The 25,640-nt window shown below is 39.2% G+C and overlaps 1 protein-coding gene across 1 annotated transcript; it reads right to left on the bottom strand.

Moving 5' to 3' along the window:
- Positions 1–3,570: 3,570 nt before the first annotated feature.
- LOC121080441 (vacuolar protein-sorting-associated protein 36-like) lies at positions 3,571–25,466 on the bottom strand. The gene is given in 17 exon segments (XM_040578461.1): positions 3,571–5,697; positions 5,781–5,809; positions 5,811–5,858; positions 8,282–8,366; positions 8,831–8,895; positions 9,452–9,517; positions 10,363–10,497; positions 10,902–10,979; positions 11,090–11,122; positions 14,411–14,497; positions 16,972–17,025; positions 17,028–17,063; positions 18,531–18,645; positions 20,534–20,604; positions 23,899–23,967; positions 25,213–25,338; positions 25,443–25,466. Coding segments are annotated over 17 exon segments (1,215 nt in total). The 3' UTR covers positions 3,571–5,603.
- Between the last annotated feature and the right edge of the window lie 174 nt (positions 25,467–25,640).

Raw genomic sequence — 25,640 nt, 5'->3', positions numbered from 1 at the left:
ACAGTGTCAGGACCCATGTAAGAACCAAACATAAAATTTACAATTTTATTTACAATAGGGTTTTTTTGCAAATAAAGAATAAAAGAACAGGTTATATATACTGACTACTAGAGTCACATACATTAACCTATTCATATGATGTCCCTATTTCTCTACATCATTAAAATCAAAGTATTTTGTGATCATTTTGGTTTTACAAACAACAACAACAAAAAAAACCCCAAAACAACAACAAACCACAAGCCAACTGGATTTACAACTCCCATTACTTTTTGCGGCAATATCCAGGGTCACAGAACAAACATTTCACAAACCAGCCATCTCTTCCGAGTGCTGTCACTTGCTAATTTAGCACAGCTAACCAGTTACCAGCTTCCAGCTTCATCAGCTGCAACAGTATAGCGCTCAGCAGCTACTCCCCCTTCATGTAGGAGGATGAGAGGCAAATGATCCCTGCAGTTAAGAAAGGGCCATCAGGAATTAATCAGCTATTCCATGACCAAGCACTGAGCTTAATGAGAACGCAGACTCACAGCACTCGAAACCTCTGCGCTCTGGAGCCTCATTCTCATGAAGAGTGCCATGCATGGATCCTGTATTTCACCCCAGCCACGGGTACCCTCAGTCCCTTTGCAAATCCCCCTCCCCTGCTCCAGCCTCCTTCAGGAATCAGGAAGAGGCCTGTCCTTGCTCACCTCTCCTCTGAGCACAGCCCTGCTCCCTCCTCTCCCCCCAGGCCCCCCAGCTCCAGGTGAAGGTGGATCCAGCTGTGGCACAGGTCCCCCATGACTTGGGGCACACATGAGCTCAAGGCAGGAGAAGGGCTTGGAAAAGGAGTAAGCTGGGGGTCAGGCTGAGGACTGCCCTTCTCAGAAGCAGCCTTCCCCCCCACCCCAAGCAGCAGCACCCTACCCCAGCTACCCTGATGGATCCAGCAAGTAGCTGAGGTCTGGAGTGATGCTGTCTGGAAAATAAAGTTATTTATTGGAATTTAAAGCAAGCAAAATGTTGCCAGAATGTAAAGGGGAAAAAAAATCCCAGATGAAAACCAGTTTCCTTAATAGCTGCCCATTAGTAAACATTTTTCAGTTGTATTTGCAAACCGAAATTTGCACAATTCTTGTTATGCATGAGAGGCTGACAGTAAAATAGGCTAGAGATGGAAAAGCCTGAAAGTCCCCAAATCCTCCCTACATTCCACTTGAGGGACACCAAGCAGCACAAACAGCAAAAAGAAAAAAGAAACACGTACCTGCAACATTTCAACAAATTTAAGGTATTTTATCTGTATGGCAGGAAAGAGATTAATTATTTTCAACCAGTATTTGCTTATTGCAATGGGATTAGGCAGCTATTGAAGTGTTACCACCTGCTGGGAATTTCAGAACTTCCCATATAATCCTCCTCCTTCGACATTAAAGAGGGAGCACCTTAGGTGTGCATCACATTTTATCAAAATCTAATCGCTGCTGACCAGTCTGAGTGGTCGGGGACAAAAATACGCCACTTCTCAGAAGACACAGAGTTTAGCAAAGAAAGTATAGGTATGATGTCTGCCACAGCAGGGGGCTAGAGCTGACATCCTCAAAGGCATCTTTCATTCTTATTTATACATCAGACAATTTTACATTGTTATCAGATAATGGCTTTATTAAAATTATGCATCTAAATTCACTGGGCTGAAACTGACAGCACCAGACTCTCTGTGTGCAAGAAAAAAACCCCAATAATTAGATGGTAAAGCCTATTTTCATCAACATTTGGGGTCATATCTCACAAAATGCTGGGATTTCTCAGCTCCTTCTGATATCGACTCAGCAATTCAAGAGTTAGCTGGCCAGCAACATCTGTCCTTTGAAACCTAAGGACTACAGCAGACTGAATAGATGGATGAGATTTACTTTGGAAAGTAACTTTACCTCTTTACCTGCTGGCCTAGACAACTACCTGGGAGGTATGACACTTGGGCCTCTGCTCTAAAAGGTATTTAACTATTTCCTTAAAATAAAGACAAATGTTGCCAACATACATGCCCAGAATATCCTCTTAGCATGAGTACTTGCTGCTCATTCTTGGGAGAATAAAATGACAGATGAAGCCTTCCCAGCAGATGACCTGTAACTACAAGGTCTGGCATTTCACGTGGATGCCTGGAGCACTGTGAATTAGGATGAAATGGGAACTGCTAGAATAGGAGAAGCAATGTGTCAGATTCATGAATCTAGCTCAGAAAAAAAAAAGCATCGGAGAGGGGGTTCCTCCCAAAGAAAACAATGATTTCACATCAAATTCACAAATAATTTTGAATCAGCCATTCCTGCCTTTTCAGTGTGTATTTTAGAGAACTGTCCAGTTGCAAACAAGAGCCTCCTGGGCTTGAGGAAGCAAGAACTTCTCTTAGCAGCAGGCTTCTGCTGTCTCCCACTACTGTCCTCACACATTCGGTGAAAATACTTCCAATAATTTTACAAGCAGGACAGTCAGGTCCTTTGGACAAACTGTAAAAGTCCTGTTAGAAGAACTGAGCATTGAAGAGTTTAGCTTATCAATACACAGCCAATAGTGATTATTAAAGATACACTTCTGAAGACTTCCAAATACACATACATACATAAATAACTGTCCGAGGGAAAAAAAAAAGTTTGCACTTCAGAAATGTGGTTCAAATTAGATCCATATTTCCATAGGCTGAATAGAATTTTCCTGAAAACAAAGGCAAAGGAGAAATGGACAAGAAGTACAGATTCCTGAGCAGCACTCTTTTCCTGTTAGAGCTATAAAAAAGCCTGTGTTTTCAAATGAAAAACAGAATCATTATTTAAGACCACTCCATAAAAAAACCCAAACACTTTTTGAACTGACCTCTGATACAAACTTCTGTTTGAAGGACTGTACAATCGGGCAGCCCTGGCAAAATGAGATCGTGATTTTTTTGTATCATGATACAAATATTCTAGGAACAATCAAAACATGAAAGGTTCGTATAGGCATCTACTGTATTAAACTAGAATGATCTGTGAGGTTTACCTCTCCTAGAATCCTGCTTCAATAGATTTTTTTTCAGGTAGTATCAATGGAAACGGGGCTGGGCAATGGCACTTTAGGACAGTGTGATGTACTACCATGATACCACAGACCTGTAAACATGTCACTCCCTCTGTTCGCCCAACAGCTGGCTCCAAGTGTGGCACCAGATACATGATTTCTGTTGTCTTTCAGGTTGGAAAATACATTTCAACGTGTCAAAGACCTTGCCAGTGCTAGCACAGGGTATGTGTTTGGCTCAGACTCGGACTAGTTTCCTCATCAAACTGGTGCTTGTGTAGGTATCTACAGTTCTGCGATTCTGGCTGGGGTGGGTCACAGGCTACTCAACGGAACCACGGCATTCTAATTACATTTAATTTTTCCCTTTAATCAAAACTACCTTGGCACCCTTTTAGCTACAAAAGGAGAAAGCAAAAATATGATGCACTTTAAAAACCTGCCCCACAGAACCACAAGATTTTGATGTGTAAAGATTTTAAAGCCGGCCAAAACATTTAGGAAGAAAAAAAACAGAGAACAGTCTATTTAAGAAAATCTTTTAATTTTTATTACTTTCTAGTAGTCATTTTCCCATGTTATGTTTAAATTCTAAACCAGCTATACAATTTACCCTATAGATTTCTTCCCTGTAGAAAAAAAAAAAAAAAGTCAAACAAAAATCTTGGAAAAGAAAAGCTCAAGACGGTACCATCATTCTAAACAGGTTGTATCATTATTTCTTAAAATGAAAAGCTCAGGGTTGGAGCAACCGAGGTTGGGAATTGACACTTGGCATTTCCTTTCTCATTTTATTCTTTCTGCAGAAGACATGCCCCCTTGTGGAGAGAGGTTCTGGCCCATAAACCACTGGTCTCCCTTGACATCAGGTAGAAGAAAGAGTTGTCACAAACCAGCTTTTTGCTTCTGAATTTCTCACTTTTCAGTCCCTCCTTAGATGTGTGATGCTTAGCATACCTCGCATAGATCTCTTCTGTGGGTTGTGGGAAGGATGAAGAAAAGCTGCAAGCCATACGACTCCTGACGAGATGACACAAGATGGTTAACACAGTAAGAATAGTGTGAACCAGTTCCTTCAGCTGTGCCAAATACGTTAGGCTTAGCACCTTCATGAAACAGAGGAAAGCTGCCCTAAAGAAAGCACCGCTCTTGACAAGGATAAGAGGACACAATTCCTTGGACCTAAACGAGCATCTTACAAACCATAAGCATCATCACTGTAGGGTTCTCTGCACTGAACTCCTTATTAAATTTGTCTAACCTATGGTAACACCTAAACAGTTCTGAAAGTATTTTCAAGCTCTTAAAAGCTTTTTCTCCTTTTTTGTAGTGTCGATTTGGCCATTACAACCACAATGCCATTACCTATGTGTTATTCTTGTCCATATCTTGACTGAATTTTGTTATTTATTAAAACTGGTGACTTCAAAACGCCAAAAATTAAGTGATGTGGATCATAAACATCCACTTACTGTTATTACCATGACAACAGATCTTCAAGTAACGTAACAACTCCACTGGAGTTATGAAAACTGAGACTATCAAATTGTATTCAGTGTGAACACAGGGTGAGGAATACCAAACAATATGATACCTTGTGACTATGAAGCACAGGGTGATAGTCTTCTTCCCTTCAATACTGAAAGCAGATTAATTTTCACACACGAGATATAAGCTAACAAACAGTCTCTCCAAAACAGGTAACAGGCTGATGAAACAAACAAATGATCTTTCATTAGAAGTACAGGATAAAACACAAGCACATTAAAGCACAGAGTTTGGTAGAGTGATAAGAGGGTATTCCACTCTGCTACATGAAGAGAGGACAGAGAAAGGGCACCTGAAGTACAACATAATGAGACAGGAAGGAAGATGGCAAGGAAAGAGAAGAGAGGAAGTCTGCGCTAACAATGCTTCTATCTGAGATATTAGCATAAGACATAACAAAACAAACACTGTGATTTCTAGATTCACATGATATACATTTATCTCTTCTGCAGCAGGTTCTTTCTGTCTCAAAGTACAAGAACTCCAAGATTCTCTCTTAGGAAACCGCTCCTTGCTTCAGGGAGAAGGGGTTACTCTACCCTGGGTTTGTTCCTTATACTTCAGTACACACCAAAGTCACTTTTCTTATCACTATGGATACATTTGTCTGCTTTGTTGCTCTAGACATAAACAAATTGAAATTGGAGTATGCAGTAATCTGTCTTCTGGGTGCTGACCCCCATGGCAGACTACAGAGATAGTCTCTCCACTTTCACTTGTGTGGAATCTTCATCTGACTTCTCTTGAAATTAAAAATGACAGAACACACCAAATAAAACCTGAAACATGAGCTAGCCAGCTTGAGACAATTAGCAAACTTCTTAGTGATTCCTACTTCCATTCAGTTCCATGTAAGAGAGTTCAGCACTTGAAATACCTGAGAACTGTAAAGCATTGCGATGTTCATCACTGTTGCAGTTGACTAACAAAATTAAAATTTTAAAGTCATTTGTTGGAAGGGTTCTGCTCCCTTGTTCAACTGTTACATAGTAAATTGTACACAAATGACATTAGCTTTGCGTCAGAAATAAATTTGGGTAGAATCTCAAGCCCTCCACTGAATCATCTCTGCAAAGATGGCCCATCTTTTCAGCAAGAAGCAGCCTAGAGAAAGCAAAAGAAGACGTGCTGTATTACTTGAGGACAACATGGTAACAGAGGTACTAAACACAACAATTATTACTTACCTTTCTTTGGCTAAGAGAACAGACATCCCCCACCAGCTTAGCAAACTCGCCAGCTGTGAGGGAACCCTTTTCAGACACCTATCAAAAAACAAATACACAAATAAATAAACTACAGCATTAAAAGAACAATGACATTCTCTTAGCTAGTGAATCAGGGTTAGCCTTGTGAAGTGATAAATTGGTAGCAAATCCCTTGTGAAAACAACTAGTTTGTTTGCATTTTTAAAAAGTACAAATAATTATGGGTATTTGCCCTTAAAAATACCTCTTCTCTGTCCTGGGAAAACTGCCAAATATAAAAAAGGAATGTAGAAAAGACTCAAATTGCAAAAAAAATAATCACATGGTACCCTCTCCTTTGAATTTTTTTTAAAAGATGCCTTGGGACAAAGAGAACAGAAAAATCAGAATAGCTCAGGTACAGTATACTGTCACAATCAGTATTTACACAGCTCAGCTATACTAAGTGATTCAGCAAACTTCAAGTGATTCAAGTGAAGCCTAAATGAGGAAATAAAAGACCTGTTAAGGGCAGGTCATCGATTTAGAGATTTAAGTTGTCTCAGATGGCAGTAGAGAATTTGAGTTTAATGAGATTTAAAATATCCCCACTGTCTATAGAAAAATCCCCACACCTTAGTACTCTACCCTATATTATGGCATACTAGAGGGATCAGTAAAAGCCACCATCACATTCAGCTGACACAAAAGATAGGTTCAGTCTTGGGACTCAAAACTTTGGCCCCATTGTCTCACCCACGCTAGTTAATACATGCTAAAATGAAACCTCACAGGCTGGACATGCGGATGCTTAAGATATTAGATATGCAGTCTAGACTTATTATTGCCTTGAATTTCCTAGATAAACATGTTTTATTACCCTACAAATTATTAATTCTTCCATTTCTCCATTGCTTCAGATTCAAGCAAACTTGTAAATCCAGACATGGTTCCCATTTCCTGCTTCCCACGTAACTGGGTAGGGAGGGGTCTATTCTGCATCATTCTCAGCTGTAGTATTTTTATGGAAACTCAGATTAAGCTAGTCCTAACTTGAGATTCTATAAAGCTAAATGATCAAATCTGAGTAATGGAAGTCAGCTATAGAATCTAATATGCATATGGGTGATTAATTATCTTTCCTTCCCAAACCACTACTCTCATCAGGGGTGACTTTGGGATGCTTTGACTTCCATCTCATTTCCTGTCTTCACCAGCCTTTCAAAACATCTCTCTCCTGTTTGAAAGACTGGTGACTTCCTTTCACCACTTCTCAGAGGTTTCATGTTACCGTACATTACACATTAAGTACAGGGTGCTTTTGGCCACAATTCTCATCTCATCTTCCCTCTCCCATACAGGTTAGCCTTCATCATTCAAAGCCTTTCCCTTACGTATTTCTATGGAGTCAGTGTCTCATATTATGAAAATAAAAAAATAAAATAAATAAAAAAAGGCGTTTCAATACCTTTACTGAAGGCAACAAATTAATTAGAAACCAAAAATAATCAGAAAAAAACCCTAAAACGAACTAGGTATTTTTCTGTAAATATGAGAAAATAAACTGAAAGGATTAACATATATTGAAAAATTTAAGCATTTTAGTTTTGATGATTTAGGATGGAATCTTTTAGATGGCTACATACATTTCTCTTATCTAAAAGTCTTTTTGATGAGAGAAAGCTATACGGTCACAATCACGCAAAACGCACTGAAGAGCCTACCTCATTTATCAAGGGAGAAGGTGCCTGTGATAGCTCTACTTCTTCCTGACTGCCCAAGTCACAGTCCTCTTTGACTCTGATGTTTAACTTTGGGTACACTGAATCAGCCTTTACTCAACTTTATGAACAACAAAAAAATCACATCCCGCTGAAAGAGACACAGGAATATGCATCAAGCAATAGGATAGCAGGACTTTAAAGACCCAGAGGTAGTAAGACCATGAAGGTTTACCACACTGAGCAATTTATACTATTTTTTCCCCTGATGAAGCTAGCCTAATTCTATGTGCACTAGTCTCCAACTGAATGCTCTTTACAGTGGCAAACTCAGTAGATGTTACACATACAATGTGCTATTTTATGAAATAAACCAAAACTAAACAACTGCCTATATCAATATTTCAGAGCTACTTTCACCGCCTTCAAGCACGTTGTGTACAGTGTCTGAAGTCCACTTCTGTTAAATTAAGTGCTTAATACATGCCATGAATTTCATTCTGCAGAGCAAAAGATTGGGAGGAAGGTTGAAGGTTAATGAAGTTTGAAAAGAGAGGAAAAGTGATTTATTCCTTAAGGAGAATGCAATGACTAAGATGTGCCTGCATAGCACTTTGAAGATGAAAAGTGCTATTTAAGTATTACTGTTAGAAGATTGGAAGCGGAGTATTTTGTATTTCAAAGCCTCAAAAGGAAATCCTGTACCTCAAGTTTTTATACCTAATATGTTTAAATTCCCCTAGCATGGTCAGAACACTGAAGGAAATGAAGTACACTTACTGTCTCCAAAGCAGAAGCTACCATTTCCTCTTCATTATGAGACTGGAGTTCAATCACCATCACACCACTGTCAAATATCCGAAGCCTACAATCAAAAGAGAGTCTAAGTAACTGAAAACTCTGTACACATCACCTATGGTCACATTTCTGATGCATTCACACCTAAAACCACATTACAAAAGGAAAAAAAAAACAAACCCCAAACAAAAGCTCTATAAAATGAATATTAAAAGCATCTTCAAAATCTGAAGACTGAAAAGAACGGGGCATATGTCTGAGTTTAGTTAAACACTTTTCCCAGTATGAAAAAAAACCAACCTGTATTGGAAGTGAAAACAATACTGTCTTCCTAGCAAAGTGAACCATTGTTAAAAATTCATATTTTAATGTAGAGTGGATATTGGTGCTTACAGCAGCATCCTTTAAGCAAAGGATGACTTTGCTTAAAAAGCGAGAAAATCTACTGCAGGTAAAAATATTAAGTCTTCCAAACACCATGGTCTGACTTGCGAGTGCCAGGTTTTATAAATACATCTGTAAAACTCTTACCTTATTGGTAATTTCAGTGACTCCAGCATCTTACAAGCATTTACTAAATCTTCTGGTGACAGCAACTACTAAAATAGTAAAATAGATTTATTTCACAGCTTGCATTTTAAGTATACAACATAACACCAAAACAAACAGTTTTAATAACTACAGCTATAAAACACACTAGGCTATACAATATTGTTAATTTCTTTCTATTTTGCAGCCTACTTTCATTGGCTTCTATGCTCCTTTCTGTTTCCTTACTATGTGTTCTGTAATAATCCTTCTTGCCCTGTTTACAGAAAAAATTGATGTATTTGTTTAAAAAAACCCAAATTCACCATTCTTTAGTATTCTCTGTCCTTTCAGTTTTCTTTCCAGATAAGGATGAATTTTCCCTTTTATATGGTATTACAAAAAGAAGCATACATTAAAACAACTTGTAGAGCATACATAAACATTGCATGGAAGAAGGAGAAAGAATATAGGTAAGCCCCACATTTTAATAAAGGGCTGATCAGTTCATGCTGTTAAGACAAGTAGAGTGAGCAATTGGGAGGGAACTTTTTACACTTTTTCTTTAATTACCTTATCACTGAAGTAGACTTTATAAAATATTTAATTAAACCAATTTCTCACCTCTAATCCTCGTACACGATTTACCAGACAGTATACTTCTGTAAGTGACATGATCCCTCCTCGCTCCTGTGTTAAGCACAAGACTGGTAAGAGAAATAGCATTTATCTAGTAAACACGGTATCTTTACTTGCATTTGAGTGATTAAACAGGTAAAACAGAGGAGCTAAATGATGGGCCTTAATGAAAGAAACTACCCAGGCAATACCATATATTTCTAGCACGAGAGGTAAGTTGTAACATCTTTCACCAATCGTTTTAAAATGCAAACCACTGATACTACATCCAAAGACTGAATTACTTTGATTTTAAAGCAGAGAATAAGTCACAGGAACAAGAAATTTCAATATATTAAATCTACCACATCAACTTGTTTTAGTAGACACCTAGCCCTTATAAGTTGCAACATGAAATCTTTTTGGTGAGAATCTTGAATTCTCTAACAGCTTCAGACACACTAGAATATATTACCAAGGAGGGATAGTCTGTGTAATAACTCTGTGTTGTATTTGCAAAATGCATAATTTTAAGGCAGTTTAAAGACTACTTATATTTTTAAAATCATGTGTTGTTTTACTCTTTCTTTAAAAAAATAATATTCTGCAGCAAGGGATGAATACAGGGCTGTTCAAATGGAAGGAAGACTGCTCGTATGATTTTCTAAGTATCGCTGATATTTTGCAGATTAGAAGTTGAGATGCTATTACTCCAAAGAAAAATTCTTACTTCTTTTAAACTTTCTTAATTCAGGAAGAAGATATATATATATATATTTTCTTTCCATAAACACTGAATGTGAAGCTATGCTGCCAAATCCGAGACTTTAAAAACAGGCACAGTGCTACAGCCAAACACATTTACGTCAAAATTCAGCAACGCATGGAAAATCTTGGTGCAAAATTAGGTGCTTTACCTCTAATGGTGTCTGGAGTATTCCAGCTAGTTGCTTCGCCAGCTGCATGTGGTAATGTGTACCAGATCCATGTGTTTCCCTGGTAACTGGATTAGCTATACCCATACTCAGCAGATAGGACTTGAACCTAATAGTCTAAACAAATAAATTTAGAAGTACATCAGCTAGTGAATGATTCTGGTTTTGAAAAATCTTTTATTTTATTACTATACAACAGTTTTGGTGAATAAATCCATTCAGTTTACTACTGATAAAGTCAATTACTATCAAAGAGAAGGCAAGACTTAATACAATTCAATTTTGACCAGCAGAGGTCAAAAATACAAAAATTCACACAAAGGCAGTAAAATCTGCTTTTAAGAAAGGGTCAAAAGAAAAGCTAATGCTAAACAAGTAAGTCACTTTTACTTTATGTAGGCACTAAAACACAAAAACACCCAACCATGAAGTGTTCCTTATTAAATTACATGTATTAAATGGATAGCTTTTTGCTTTGCATAGGAACATTTCTGTTGACTTTAAAAACAAAATTCATTTACCTCATCCTCAGTGATGTCACCTTGGTTTTCTTTAATCTTATTGGCTATTGACTTGGATAACTCCACCATTTCCTTAGCCTATCAAGAAAGACACACAGATAAGTCAACTTTCAGCTCCACAGAGAAAAGCATGCTTAAAACTGAGAATACAAGTGTAAGTCAACTTGGATAAGTGACACATGCCATACCTTCTCCATTAGTTCGCCAAGATCCTCAAAAGCCTGAAACAAAAAGACACCGCAGATCAGTACAATTACAGCATCAAGCTTCGTGGGTACAGTGAGCTGCCTTTGTCCACCTACCCAAGCTTTTCTAAGAGCTGCTATCCCTTTAGATCAGTATGTTACAATGTCACACATTATATATAATTGGTTGATATATCTGTTTTATACCAGGTCTTAAAATCAAAATTACGCAATCCATAAACAAGAATGAAGAAAAGAATCAATCAATCACACACTTTACTAGTATGTGAACACTAGTTCAATATGAAGTCCATACAATAGGAAGGAACAACAAGACACCAAGGCCCACAAAAGATTAAACTGTCCTAGTTTATTATGCTCTCCTAAAAGCTGGGGAAAGGTTTCTTGGTGGTGATGGTAGGTTTTTTCCAACAGTTAACCCTCACTCAAGGAGATCTATTGTATCTGGCCAGCAGCAAGACTACTTTAAACCTACAGAAGTACTCCTCCTGACAAGACAATTTTACTTTAATCAGTAGATGTTATGAAGTTCTAAGCAACAGCCATTTCAAATAAGCAAGGAAGAAAGTATATGTTTTTCACATGTATGCTTAACTGACAAGACAAAACCTCTGAAAATGTGTGGCAATTTCTCTTCATTTAAGTATTGCATACATAGGACCAGTGGTGCTAGCATAATAAACAAAAACCAGTTAAGAAAACGAATGAAATAAGATCCACAAGATAAGTGATCAGATTTCAATAAGTTAAGATAAAAACTAGACAGAAAGCATCCTCTGAAAACTCTAGTTGTTGGACCTAAACCCCAAAATAAATACTAGATAAAGGGAAAAAATTATTTTTACAAAACATTTATTTTCTTGTCTAAGAAACTGTTAATTTTGTTTCAAAAAACCCCAAAAAAGTAATATACTGGGCATCCACCACAGGACCATAATTATATCAAGCCTATTAAGCTCAGTAAACTGCTAAAGTCTCAAATACAACAACTCTACAACAACTTACAAAGGGCATTTTTAGGCTTAAATAAAACATACTTCAAAAAATGCTGAACATATACTGAAATGCAAAAGTTTTAGTAACGATAACCAACTAGCATTAAAAAAAATCATGTACAAAAAGTTAGCAACCACATTAACACAACTATATTAAAAAGCAACTACCATTTCTCCCACCCTCAGCAACACATATTCAGCCTTCTCGCCCACATCTCTCAAATACATGACAACATGCCCAGGTGGTCAACCTTTTCAAACAACCTTTTTTGAACAACTAGTGTGAGAAAAATTCCTGAAACTTTGCAGCTAAAGCTTGTCTGACAGCAGCACCCAACCCCTCCAGCCACAAATAAAGAAGGTTGTTCAGTTAAGAGTATGTCAAATGACCCTCTAGATATGTCTCGCCTAGGCTTCTAGCCATTGCTTCTGTCTGCTTCCTAGCTTGTCCTGCCTAATCCCCCACTAGAAAGACACCTTAAAAGAATTTGCATAGGAAGACCTAACTGTTCCCACCTACACTTAGGTGCCTTACTTAGAAGCTTACTGGTCTGAGATTCAATGTGCAGAGACAGAGATGCCTCCAGGAAGGGACAGGGTTTGCTTTTCATCAGAACCCTTCCTAATGGTGCCAGTGTTTGTCCACTGACTGGAGAAGTCTAGCTTCTTAACACTTGGTACCTAGGTTAGGTATCCAAAATTAAGTGGGACAAAGCTAGGTCCAAGGTGAGAAAAGATAATATACTAGTGTATAACAATAATCTACCGCTATCAGAACAAAAGCTTCTCTTTGGAATATTTCTTCTTACTTCTTATTCTGCCAAATTCAATAATTTAAAATAGATTTCCTAATCTATAGTGTAAATCAAAGACCTCCTACTGTATTTGTATGATATCAACAAAAAGTTTTCTAACAAGGCTTTTCCCAGCTTATTTCTAATCTCTATAGCCTGCATGAAAACATCATTCATCAAAAGAACCCTTGATTTAGCTAAATAAACAGCATGCTGTGTCTAACTCCTCCTCTGCCTGACTCACCAAGGGCAGGCCTGGAAACAAAGGGGAATGTGCACACACCTAACAGGAACTTCCTCAGATAAACAAAAGGCTAAAGAACTGGATTCTTATCAGCAGTGAACAGCAGATGCAGGAAGCCTTTTCCTGGAAGCCAGGGCACCATTTTTTAAATTAAGTCATTTATAACATTTACATCTAGAGGAAGGCAGGATTTTACAAGCCATGGGTTTCCTTCGTTCATACAACACGTATAAATGGATTCATTTTACTCTCTGACAAAGCTGCTGAAGGAAAAAATAACCAGACAATACCTTTTGAACTATATACACAAGCATGTAACCACAATACCTTTTGAACTACACACAGAACTTCATTCATTACATTCCTTATAAATAGAAAGGAAAAATTTTAATGCTACCAGTATCTGAAACAGTAGGCAGCCTGCAAAGGTACTATAATTTTCTTAGGTACTAGAGCAGTGAATGTATTTTTTTATTGTGCCACACTGAATTCCATAGAGCTTTGCCACAAAAATGAAATCTGTTGCATGTAGTTTATAAGTACTTCTGTATTAATCTCTACTACCAAGACAGAACCAAACTATTTTTGAGGCTACTGTTCCCAGGTATATATGAAGAAATTAATTGCCTCTGTTGTCCATCAGTATTGAGATCTGAAATTCAACTATGTGCTGTTTCTGGGGAAAAGGATGGTCTCCATCTAGCCCAGGTATTTTGCAAAGATACTTGTAACATCTTGCTGATGCTTGGACTGCAGAACATTCTACTGTAATTATAAGCCTAAATCTTAACATTTAAAAACTGAGTAAGATTAAAATCTAACTTTACCAGTTACATGCAGACACTTAGATCAGCATATTATCCTTAATATATATTACATTTTTAACTGAAATTAAAATTACCTGTAAAAAAAATGAAGGACCTCCCCCCACGCCCAAAATTGTAAGTCTACTTCTGCAGATGCCTTTGTGTTCTGCTTCCCCTGATCAAAAGTCACTGAACTCGAATTTCTAATTCTACTAAAGTTAATTTCATAAATACACACCGTTAGTTTCAAAGAACAGTCTTCTTGAAAGGAACTGTTTAAATTAAGTACCTTTACATATATTGAAAAGCCAGTTAAACACAGTAAATAACCGTAAATTATACACTCGTAAATGAATTCAGACTTCACAACAAAAACAATAAATAGTCTCAGCTGCCCCTAAAAGAAAGTGTGAATGAATGTAAATGGCTCAGGTGGTTGACCTTGAAACATCAGTAGTATTTACCTCGGAAATGTTTTTGTCAGTCTCTTTTCTTTTTTCCTCTAATTTCCTTTCGATCCCTACAATTCCTACAGCCCTTATTCTTCCTGCCTGCAAAAGAAAATAATGAAAGGAATCAAAATAGGAAATGCTAAATTTTCTCATCCGCCTCACTGTGAAAAACTTTACATTAGATGACAGGAAACATTCCCCCAAATAGCTGGAATCACACTTACAATATTTCATATATTTCTTGAAAGTATTTTTTAAACCAGTGTAATAAAATAAACAGTAAGCACGAAGCACGTATGAATTTGCTGTAGTAGACAGATAAGATTACTATATTGAAGCTATTAATTATGAAGATGCTTAATAGCCTGATCCAGACTGTGCATGCCAGCTCATCTCAATTAGAGCCTCTGAGTCCATGTGAACATCTATACTAGAGCTGTGCAAATGCGTGAGTGTATCTGAACAGGATTACCTCAAGAAATCTACCCTGAAGAAACATAGCCACAGAAACACAATGCGAAGTGCAGTCTCATTTACCTTGCTGAGAAGTATCAGATGGGAGGTGATGGTGAACCTTTCATTTGATACCAAATGTGTTTTCGAAAGACTGGTACCTAAGCGGCAGTGGTGCCAGCCCTCAAATCTCTGACTGCAAAGCTTAGCACTGGTGTTAACAATTTGCTATGACTCAGAATTAAGAACAGGAGGTAAGGCATTTTCATTGATTCTTGATGCAGGGTACAGGCTTTGCTGTTAATCCAAATGCAGCAATGTTTATAGGTACTACATTTACAAAGGAAGACATGTGATCTGACACGGAACAATCTTTAAATCATCCTATTTCATTCATATAGTACTATATGTTCAATATATTCATATATTCAACACATTCATATGCAGAAACAATATCTACATATTTATCACAGAATGGTCAGGGTTGGAACAGACCTCTGGAGATCATCTAGTCCAACTCCTGCTAAAGCAGGTTCACTAGTGCAAGTTGCACAGAATCACATCCAGGTGGGTTTTGAATGTCTCCAGAGATGGAGACTCCACAACCGCTCTTGGGCAACTTCTTCCAGTGCTCTGTCACCCTCAAAGTATTTTTTTCCTCATATTCAGATGGAACTTCTTATGTTGCAATTTGTGCCTGTTGCCCCCTTGTCCTGTTGCTGGGCACCACTAAAAAGAGCCTGGCCCCATCCTCCTGACACCCGCCCTTAAGATGTTTGTAGACATTGATAAGGTCCCCTCTCAGTCTTCTCTAGGCTGAACAGGTCCAGCTTTCTCAGACTTTCCTCATCAGAGAGATGCTCCATCCCCCGAATCACCTTTGTAGCCCTTTGCTGGACCCTCTCCAGTATTTCCCTGTCTTGCTTGAACTGGGGAGCCCAGCACTGGACACAGCACTCCAGATGCGGCCTCACCAGGGCAGAAGCAGAGGGGCAGGAGAACCTCCCTCCACCTGCTGGCCACGCTTCTCCTAATGCACCCCAGGGTCCCACTGGCCTTCCTGACCACCAGGGCACGCTGCTGGCTCACAGGCAACTTGCTGTCCACGAGCACTCCCAGGTCCTTCGCAGAGCTGCCTTCCAGCAGGTCAGCCTCAGCCTGTACTGGTGCACGGGGTTGTTCCTCCCCAGGTGCAGGACCTTACACTTGCCTTTGTTGAACTTCATGAGGTTCCTCTCTGCCCAGCTCTTCAGCCTGTCCAGGTCTCGCTGAATGGCAGCACAGACTTCTGGTGCATCAGCCACTCCATCCAGTTTTGTATCATCAGCAACTTGCTGATGGTACACTCTGTCCCTTCATCCAGGTCATTGGTGGATAAGTCAAACAGGACTGGACCCAGCACTGACCCCTGGGGAGCACCGCTGGCTACAGGCCTCCTGCTGGACTCTGCACCGCCGATCACAACCCCCTGAGCTCTGCATTCAGCCAGACCTCAGCCCACCTCACTGTCCGCTCACCTAACCCACACTGCCTGAGCTTAACTATAAGGATGTTATGGGAGACAGTGTTATCGGTTTATAACCCAGAAGTATGCAGACAGATAAAGAAGGTAATCTAACATATGACAAAGAGATTCTCCATAACAACTGTCCATTTAGCATACACATTTAAATCAAACATATAAAGGTTCCAAAGAGTTATATAAATTACATGTTATATATTTGACTTCCAGCCACAAAAGTAAAACAGGAAAGAAAGCACAATTCAGACCAAAAATCTTTCAGCTTCATTAGATCTCTCATGCTGAATTAATATTTGCATAATTGTGTATGTGCGCATGTGTGTGTGTCTGACTATATTAAAAAAACGGAGCTAATTATCAACTATTCCAGTCTAAACACACTCTTAAGAAAGAGAGGCCATAGTGTTCTGTATCAGGTGAAAACTGTAAAGGAGAAACTAATTTATGCCAGTGAAGAAATAGGCAAAGTAAAGCTGAATTCCCACATGTGCCCATGGTGTTGGTTAGAGAGGCATGCCAGATGCAGTAGATTGGAACAGCAAGAAATGGAAAAAAGAGATTATTACATACAGATTCTGCTCAGAAGCTCTGCACGTACCTGTGGATCCTTGTTAACCTGAATGGTCTGACCAGTGGGCATGTTCTCCCATCTCTCCTATGTGTAATTTCTTCTGATAGTCGTCTATAGAACTGCAAACATTAAAGAGTGACAAGAGAGGTTTCATAAACCGTGCAGAGTACCTCTGGGTATTTTTAGCATCTTGGTGGTAGATGAAAGAAGCTTCAATGTAAGGACAAAGCACAGGAACACCTACACATCCACAGTACAACATTACCTGAATTTCTTAATGTCCAATTTTCAAAAATATATACATTAGAGAAGGAGCCATGTAGTTACTAATTAAACTTGCATGATTACTTTTATCGTAAAATATTTTTTTCAGATATTCAAAAGGTTCCAAAACATGCTAAAGTTAAAAATGTCAAAGTTTGCTTTTAAAGGAGGGAAAGTTGAACAATCCAATTACTACTGAACTGTTAATTGAACAATATAAAGATGACCACACAGATCAATTACACTTATTTGTTTATTGCTAATACCAGAAGCTTGCATTAGTTAATTAGTTAACAGTAGTTAACACTAAGTGTATCCCACTGACCAAAATCCAGAAAGAAAACCTATTCCATTGTTACAGTGCAGAGTTTGCAGGAAGGCATTCTGAAGTCATAAAGAAAAAAATCTGGAGTGTAATTGATATGCTAGGTAAACAGTAAATATAGTAAGTTTGATTTTCAGACACTAACGTTAACATTAAAATAAATAATGTTATAATTAGGCAAAACAGCTATACAATTATAACTAGGCATAAATCTACACTTGTTCTAAGCTGGAAACAGCTCACAAAGAAATGAAAGTGAGTCTGATCAAGCAATGCATTTATAAGCCAGTTATAACTAAGTCAAGTTGAAAACCAGATTTTCTGCAGTGAACAGATACAGCTTTTTTCATTGTTCAAAGTTAAAGTTCTCAGTTTCTTCAAGTGAGGATCTTATACTGTGAAATTTCTTTACAGAGTGCAATTTCTTTGTTTTTTAGGATAAGCCTTCTTTTAAAAATATATTATGGTTTTTTAGAATGTTCAAAGCCTTTGAGATTTGGTGTAGGTAAAAAAAAAAAAAAAGATTTACAAAAAATAAAATGAAACAAAGCTCCAAGGCGTCAAAAAGTCAGCAATAAAACTAAAAGAGATGATTAGGAAGGAGTAAGTTGCTTGATTCAGGTTCAGTAGAAGGCTAGCTACAAAGAAACATATTTTACTCTGTTAAGCATTTAACAGATTTCAGACATATGATTTCAGAATACCCTATGTTCAATTTAAAATACTAAAAAAGGAAGTATAAGATTATATTAAAACTACTAAAATAAGGACAAAGCTTAATAATGCCTCTTGGATTTTTGAAACTCCATTTGTATTATTTAACCAAAGTACAGAACCCTGAAGGCTCACAGTGTTTGTCTTCAAAAAGGATGTATTGAAAAAGCTCCACCTCAAAAGTAAACATGGAAAGATCATGGAAAATTATCACTAATGCAGCAAGAGGGGAAAAGCATGTCCAAAGATCTGATGTACTGGGCTTACATGGTACAAAACTTACCTCAATCTGCCCATGTTCTTTGAAAGAAAGTTTGATGTAGGAATATTTACTGCTTTGGAATGGACCAGGCTCTTTGTTTGAAGAAGCAGGATGAAGATGAATTACTATTTTGGCACTAAGAAAAAGTTATAGAAAAGAGGTAGCTTTCTGTAATAGCTAAAAAAAATTGTTTCTACAAAGTTTATCATCTAATCAAAACCTCTATTAAATTTATCTCACATAAGAGCTTAAATACATCAAATAATGTTTTATGTTTGTATATAAATATTTAAGTATTTTGACTCAGTATTATAGTAGATCTTGCATTAAAAGTACTAGAAACGCTAAAACACCAACACCTCACAAATTTAAAATGTACCCACTGCCAATTCTTAAGAAATAAACATAACAAATTTTAACATTTCAAGCAATAATTTCTAAAAAATTTTTTAGTTAAGATTAATCATCAAATAGTCATTTGATTTGGCTTTTGACTTGCAATAACTACTGCCAAAATACACTATCTTTGTAACAGGAAAACAAAAGGTCTCGATATTATGTTTAATCTGTCCCACTTGTATATGTCACTTGCGAACACTGTATGTGAATTTGTCCAAAACCAACATTCAAAGTTAGCACACATGGAAATTAAAATCTAAAATGACACCTACCACCAAAGCAAACTCTGAGATAGCATTATTTTAGGAACATAAAAAACTGCTATCACATTATAACTGCAAGTCCACCATTATAATTTCACTTTACTGATACTTTTTTCATGGGTCTTTATATAGGTGACTTTTCAAGCATTAGTGACTTACCTGATTTATTCTGGACACCTCAGCACATTACCTTACCCATCTGACTACAGGCTGAAAGCAGATGTCAACTATATACATATTTCTCCAGTTAATATTTTTCTCTTCTTATTATGAAACTTTGAATCACAGAATCATAGGCTCATTTAGGTTGGAAAAGACCTTTAAGATCATCAGGTCTTCCAAGTCCACCACTAAACTATGTCTATATGTGCCACATCTACATGTCTTAAATAACTCCAGGGATGGTGATTCCACCACGTCCCTCAGCCGCCTGTTCAAATACCTGACAAACCTTTTCAATGAAGAAATTTTTCCTAATATCCAACCTAAACCTCCCCTAGTGCAACTTGAGGCCATTTCCTCTCGTCCTTTCACTTCTTACTTGGGAGAAGAGACCAACCTCCACCTGCTTACAACCTCCTCTCAGGCAGTTCTAGAGAGTGATAAGGTCTCCCCTGAGCCTCCTTTTCCCCAGGCTGAACAGCCCCAGTTCCCTCAGCTGCTCCTCACCAGACTTGTGCTCCAGACCCTTCACCAGCTCCAGCACCTCAGTGTCTTTCTTGTAGCGAGGTGCCCAAAACTGAATAGATGTGGTCTCACTAGTGCCGAGTACAGGGAGACAATCGCTGCCCTTGCCCTGCTGGCCACATGGTTTCTGATACAAGCCAGGATGCCATTGGCCTTCTTGGCCGTCTGGGCACACTGATGGCTTTATACGCTTATACACTTCTTCATACACAAACCATACTGAATTAGTTATTCAAGTGAGGGAAATACTTGAGTTCCTTCTAATCACTGCTAGCATTTCCATGCTCAAAATCAATCATATTTGGTCATAAAATATATATATAATAAAGGATTTGGCAGAGTTTCTATCCCCAACCAGTTCTGTGGCACAAAAGACTAAAAGTAGCTTTCAAATTTAGATTCAGCAAAATCACTGTTGTCATTTATGACTAATGAAATTAAAATGGCAAGTTACAATGCATACTTGTTTAGCGATTACAAGATTTAACAAATCATATCAAACACTGCTTTGTCATGACTCTCTTACATACTTGACCTCAAGTGAGGAAAGCAGGTCCTTGTGGCTGTCAATCTTAGATTACAAATGGAATCTACCATGAATTAATATATAAACTTGGGTACCTCATATAACATGCATGTGCAAACTATCCATCTGAAAAAAGACTATCACCTTACCTTTTTCCTATCCCAGCTGCCTGCTCTTCAGTAAAGACGATCTGAGTCAGAGGTATAGCAATGCAGCACTCCTGGAATAATCAATGCAAGCACAAGTGAAATTTAAGCCTTATACTGACTATTCATTCTCTAAACCCAAACTAATAGAAAGTTGCAACTGAGCTCTAGTTAATAAAAAAAAACAAACACAAATGTGTCACTAAAATTTCCACACTACTGCAGCGTATCCCTGTAGGTGCACAATACTCATAGATTCTTAACATTTTTGAATTGATGTTACTTTGGGAGCTAAAACAATATCCAAAGGCATCAGTCTTTTAAGTGTTGAACATCTACAAAATTAGAATATCTCCGAGTGGAATATTAATTTCTCCATCTATCCCATACCCACGGACTTAATCCAGAAGTTGATGGCTGCATCTCAACACACATTTATTGGACTGTGCTTTAGACAAAACAAAGTGGAGCAAGAAACAAGACTATAGCCATCTGTGGGAGACTAACCTACCCAAGATAAACTCTTAGTCTATGTATTTGAGACATAAATTGCTCAAGGGAGTGAGTGATTCAACGTATCTAATTAGGTGCTGGTCTTGTTTTGGTGAATATCCTTCGGTGAAGTCTTTTGCACAATAGCTTGGTGATTGACATAGTCACCCAGAATACAGGAAACACAGGTTACATTCCCTCTTGGAACCTCTCTCTTCCATCTGCCATGAGGGTGTGCCTAGCACCAGGTTACAGTGAACACTGTTAGGGGGCCCTCTCAATCCCTACTACCAAAATTGTTCCTCTTTGCATGGAATAATTAAATACTCATTAAATTGGAGATTAGGAAAGTATACATGCAGGAACTCTTGACTGATCAGTAAACCTCTCACTGGGAAAAAGCATGGATTGCATTTCCTGTTCTAAAAACTCTTTATACAAGCTATCTAGATTCTGTGGCTCCAGATTCTACAGCCATTACATACTGTAAAACACCCACATAGCTCTGAACGCTTTAAAGACAGGCAAAATGATACTTCTGTTAAAAAATGTTTTTGAAAATTACAAGAGTCCAACTATATATAATATGTACACTTCCAAGATGATTAACTGATTTAGTTCACAGCTAGAAAGTTATGGACTTATTGTAAGCACAAGGAGTTAGAATCACTCCTTCCTGGTGAGAGAAACAAGAGGAAGGGATACAAAAAGACAGATGTGTTAAAAATGCTGTGAGTTTATTTGGATACTTTTTTCCTAACATCTCATGCTCACATTATGCACGATTTTGTGATTTAAAATGTACAAATCTAGCTATCTAACCAACTTAAAAGAATCAATATTTTTTCCTTTGATAATCACTGTATTTTCTAAACTGTTCAACTACAGATGGTACGTAACAACAGCAGCTATAAAATACAGCTGTCTGGTTTTGTAAAAAGGCTTGCTATGTTAACCTAACGATAACTGCCCAATTTATTATTAAAGTTTGCTGACACAATAAAGGGCATTTTCTCTACAAGTTTATTCTAGTAAACTAGCTAAGGTTTCTAAGGCTGATGTTATATCACAGCTGAGCTTAGTCAACAACTCACCATGAAAATAAAAGGGCACTGTGCTCCCCATGTTTCAGTCCTCAGAGCTTGAAAAATAATCAGCTTTACCACACGAACAAAGTTATTTATATTTACATCCCCCCTAATCAGAACTGGCTAATTTTTGCCAATTTCCTAGCCACATGTACCTGTCCCTTCTGTTAATCAAGCCTGGAACTTGTCAGAATCTTTGCAGAGTTCAATTAATTTGCTAAACTAAAACTATTTTTATTATTCTCCAAGGTTCTCCTCTGCTGATTTAGCAAATCAAATGATCTTGGAAGAGTACAAAAAGCCATGTGGCCCAGGAGCACAGGGGGAAGTCAAGGAAAAGAGACATGTGTCATCCTTTTGTTGGGAAGGAGAGAATACGGATGTGGACAGTTGTAAGACTTGCTGAAGTCATAATGCTTAATGTCACTCCAAGCAAGCAAAAAGGCCAAGTCAGATCAGAAGCAATGCCTGTTGCAGTACATGCCCATCTCTCAAAAAGAGATGCTGATGAAGAAAAAAGGATTAACACTGTCAGTTTAGCAGTTAAATTATCTCACACTGCCTGTGCCCAAAAAAAGCTAATTTATACAGAATAGTTCATGGTCTGGACAATCAACCCCTGACTTGTTTAACAGTAACCCCACCCTGGGGACCAGCTCTCAAAACATTTTAAAAAATGTGTATTAAAAATAGTTCTGCTGTTCCTGCAAACAATCCCTGAAGAAAAAATACATTGCTTTTCCAAACTAAGAACATCCTTGGTGACCTTACCTTCTTCAGAAGGCTCTTAGTAGCTCCCTGCTTTGGAGCAAGGATGTGGTATTTGGTAGGGAACAGCCTTTGGGTACGAGAGGTGCTTCAGCTATCCTTGCACAAAATTAGTCCAGTGGAATATAATTCACCTTTGAGAAGTTGTCACCTGAACATGCTCTGTCTAAACTTTGGTTTCCAGGGGTAAGTTTCTAAAAGACTGTGTCCAAAACAAGCATTAATCCAAATTGGTTCTGAGGAGGACTTCTTCAGTTGCAGCTGTACATTGGTGCATGCTGTCACACTCTATACCTAGAGCTTCGTATGTGTTTGTAGTCTTTCTCGCTCACTTCTAGCCTGCAATCTCTGGCTGTGGCTTAATGGTACAAAGCATTCAGCAGCAGTCTCACTACAGTGTAGTTCTGACATTGCCACTTAACCTCTGAGTCAATTCTCCATAGCAGTACAGACAAATGTTCTGGCTTATTGAAGAGATTGTTGAGCACAGGAATAGGCAGTTGGGAGGGTAAGACCAGTACAAAATAACACTGCCACCAAACACATTCTGTTATCAAAACATGGTCTGGAACTATATGGTGGGAGCAGAAGACAGGGGAACTTGGACTTGAAAATAATGAAGAAGAAAAGGTCTTTCTAGACAAGGAGCATGGGTGAGAAGTTCACATTTTGAACTGCCTGACACATTCAACTTCAGTCTCAAACCCAGTGTTTTTTAGTGCATGATACCAGACTCTTTTCTCCTTTGTGTTTGTGCTGTAGAAAAGGAAAATTTATATGATTAATGCCCATCCCTGCTTATCTCTGCATAATTATTTTATTAAAGCAGATACAGGTGAAAGAACATTTCTGTCTGTTATTTTATCTCCACTATGAGGCAAAAAATGGGCTATATTTGTAAAACAAAACACACACAAAGGAAAATACCCATCTCCTCTCCATGTGCAGTCTTTTCATTGCAAGCTACCCGTTATGGAATTTACAATTGAATGACATAAAAGATACAAAAGTGGGACTTACATGATTCTTCTGATCCCTCCGGATTAGTCTGTGCGTGCTAAGCAGTAATACTCCACTATCAAATTTAACCTAGACAGGAAAAATAAAAGAGATCAACAACAAATTTGACCAGTAAGTTGCATAAATACTGATCTTGGACACATTACATGTTACCACAACATAGCAATCAAATTCAACAAGCCAGTATTTTAAGAAAACTTCTCCCACCCCCCCTAAAAACACAATAAATGAAGTTTAGGAAACAATAGAGAAAATTAGTAAAAAAGGATTAGATGGATATACACAAAGTTCCTTTTTCAACTGTATAAACTTTCCCCCAGGAAATCCTGAAGGATCCTCCCTCCATATGCTGTGCAAGATACACAAACATTCTTAATATCCTATTTTAAACATGGCTATTGGCTTTGGAACACTATTTGCTGACAAGGAAAGTAAAAGTTATGCAAAAAAAGCAAAGCACCCTGAAAAGAATATACTGTGCACAGTCTGAAATCTTCTGGCCTATCACACAGAAGCATTGCTTCTATCCATTTTACTGTTGAAAACTTCTTCACTTATCAGACAGCAATCAGCATGTGGAAAACCTGTGTTAGCAAATTGCTTCCTACTTGTAAAACTTGAGGCACGTTTTTTTCACAGCTTTTTATGAGGGTATGCAACTACTGCGGCATGGAAAAATGAAGAGTTCAAGAGTCAGCCCTGCAGCGAGGCGAAGCAGTAAGTGTGCAGGCTCAGATCCGAGCAGAGGGCAAGGGGGCAGCCTTCACGACCAGAGCTAAAGAGTATTTTACAACTACCAGAAAGACTCAGGTGTGAGTTGTATGACACGGCCTGTGTGTGACACCCAAGGCGAGAAGCACTGCTTGCGGCACCGAGCGACAGGGGTGCGCTGAGCCTCCGGGACGGGCAGGGGCAGCCCAGGCCACGGACATCAGGTTTCACCACAGTGACACCGGCTACACGCGCCCTACGGGCAGCTCAACCTTCCGCCATGTGGCACACACCGTCCCAGACTTTCCTCGGTCCCGCAAGGCCCGGATCTCCTCCCCAACAAGCTTCTCACAGGGCCAAACCCTGCCCGACCCTGCCAGACCCTGGGGCGAAGCGTACTCCGCCCCCCTCTGCCGTGACCGATGCTCCGCCTGCAGCCCAGGCCCCTTCACACCCCGCGTCGCCCCACCTCGCCCGGTACCACCCGTCCCCCGCCATCCCCCTCGGCTGAGGGCCACGGCCGCGCCTCTTCCCCCCCCTGTCCTGCACCGGCCCACCGGGCCCCACTGCGCCGCCAGGCCCCGCGCAGGCCGCGCCCGCCACCTTCTCCTCCCCGTCGCAGAGGTGCATGCCGCGCTGCTGGACCACCAGCGTCTCCCCCAGCTCCAGCAACCCGTTGGTCCACACGAACCTGTCCGTGGCGGGCACGCAGCTCCCTCCCCTTCCTCCCTAGCTGCCGCCGGCAGACCAGGCCGCCGCGGCCGCCGCTCCCAGCCCGCAGCCGCCGGGCGAGCAGACACCATCCCCGCCCACACCGCGCATCACCCTCTAGCGGCGGGCGGAGGAACGGCCGCCATCTTCCCGCCACGGCCGGGGGCACACGCCCCAGCATGCACCCCCTTCCGGTCCCGCCGCCGCATCGGGCGCGGTCGGCCCCGTCCTCCCGCCCGCCATTGGCCAGTTCAAGTCCCGCGCCCGGCCCAATCAGGGAGGCGCTGCGTGGCGGGTGATTCAAGGGGCCCTCGCAGTCT

This window comes from Falco naumanni, chromosome W, assembly GCF_017639655.2.
Source record: "Falco naumanni isolate bFalNau1 chromosome W, bFalNau1.pat, whole genome shotgun sequence".
In the NCBI taxonomy this organism is placed as follows: domain Eukaryota; kingdom Metazoa; phylum Chordata; class Aves; order Falconiformes; family Falconidae; genus Falco; species Falco naumanni.
Note: the sequence above shows the minus strand (reverse complement) of the source record. Positions and strands in the feature narration are given on the sequence as shown.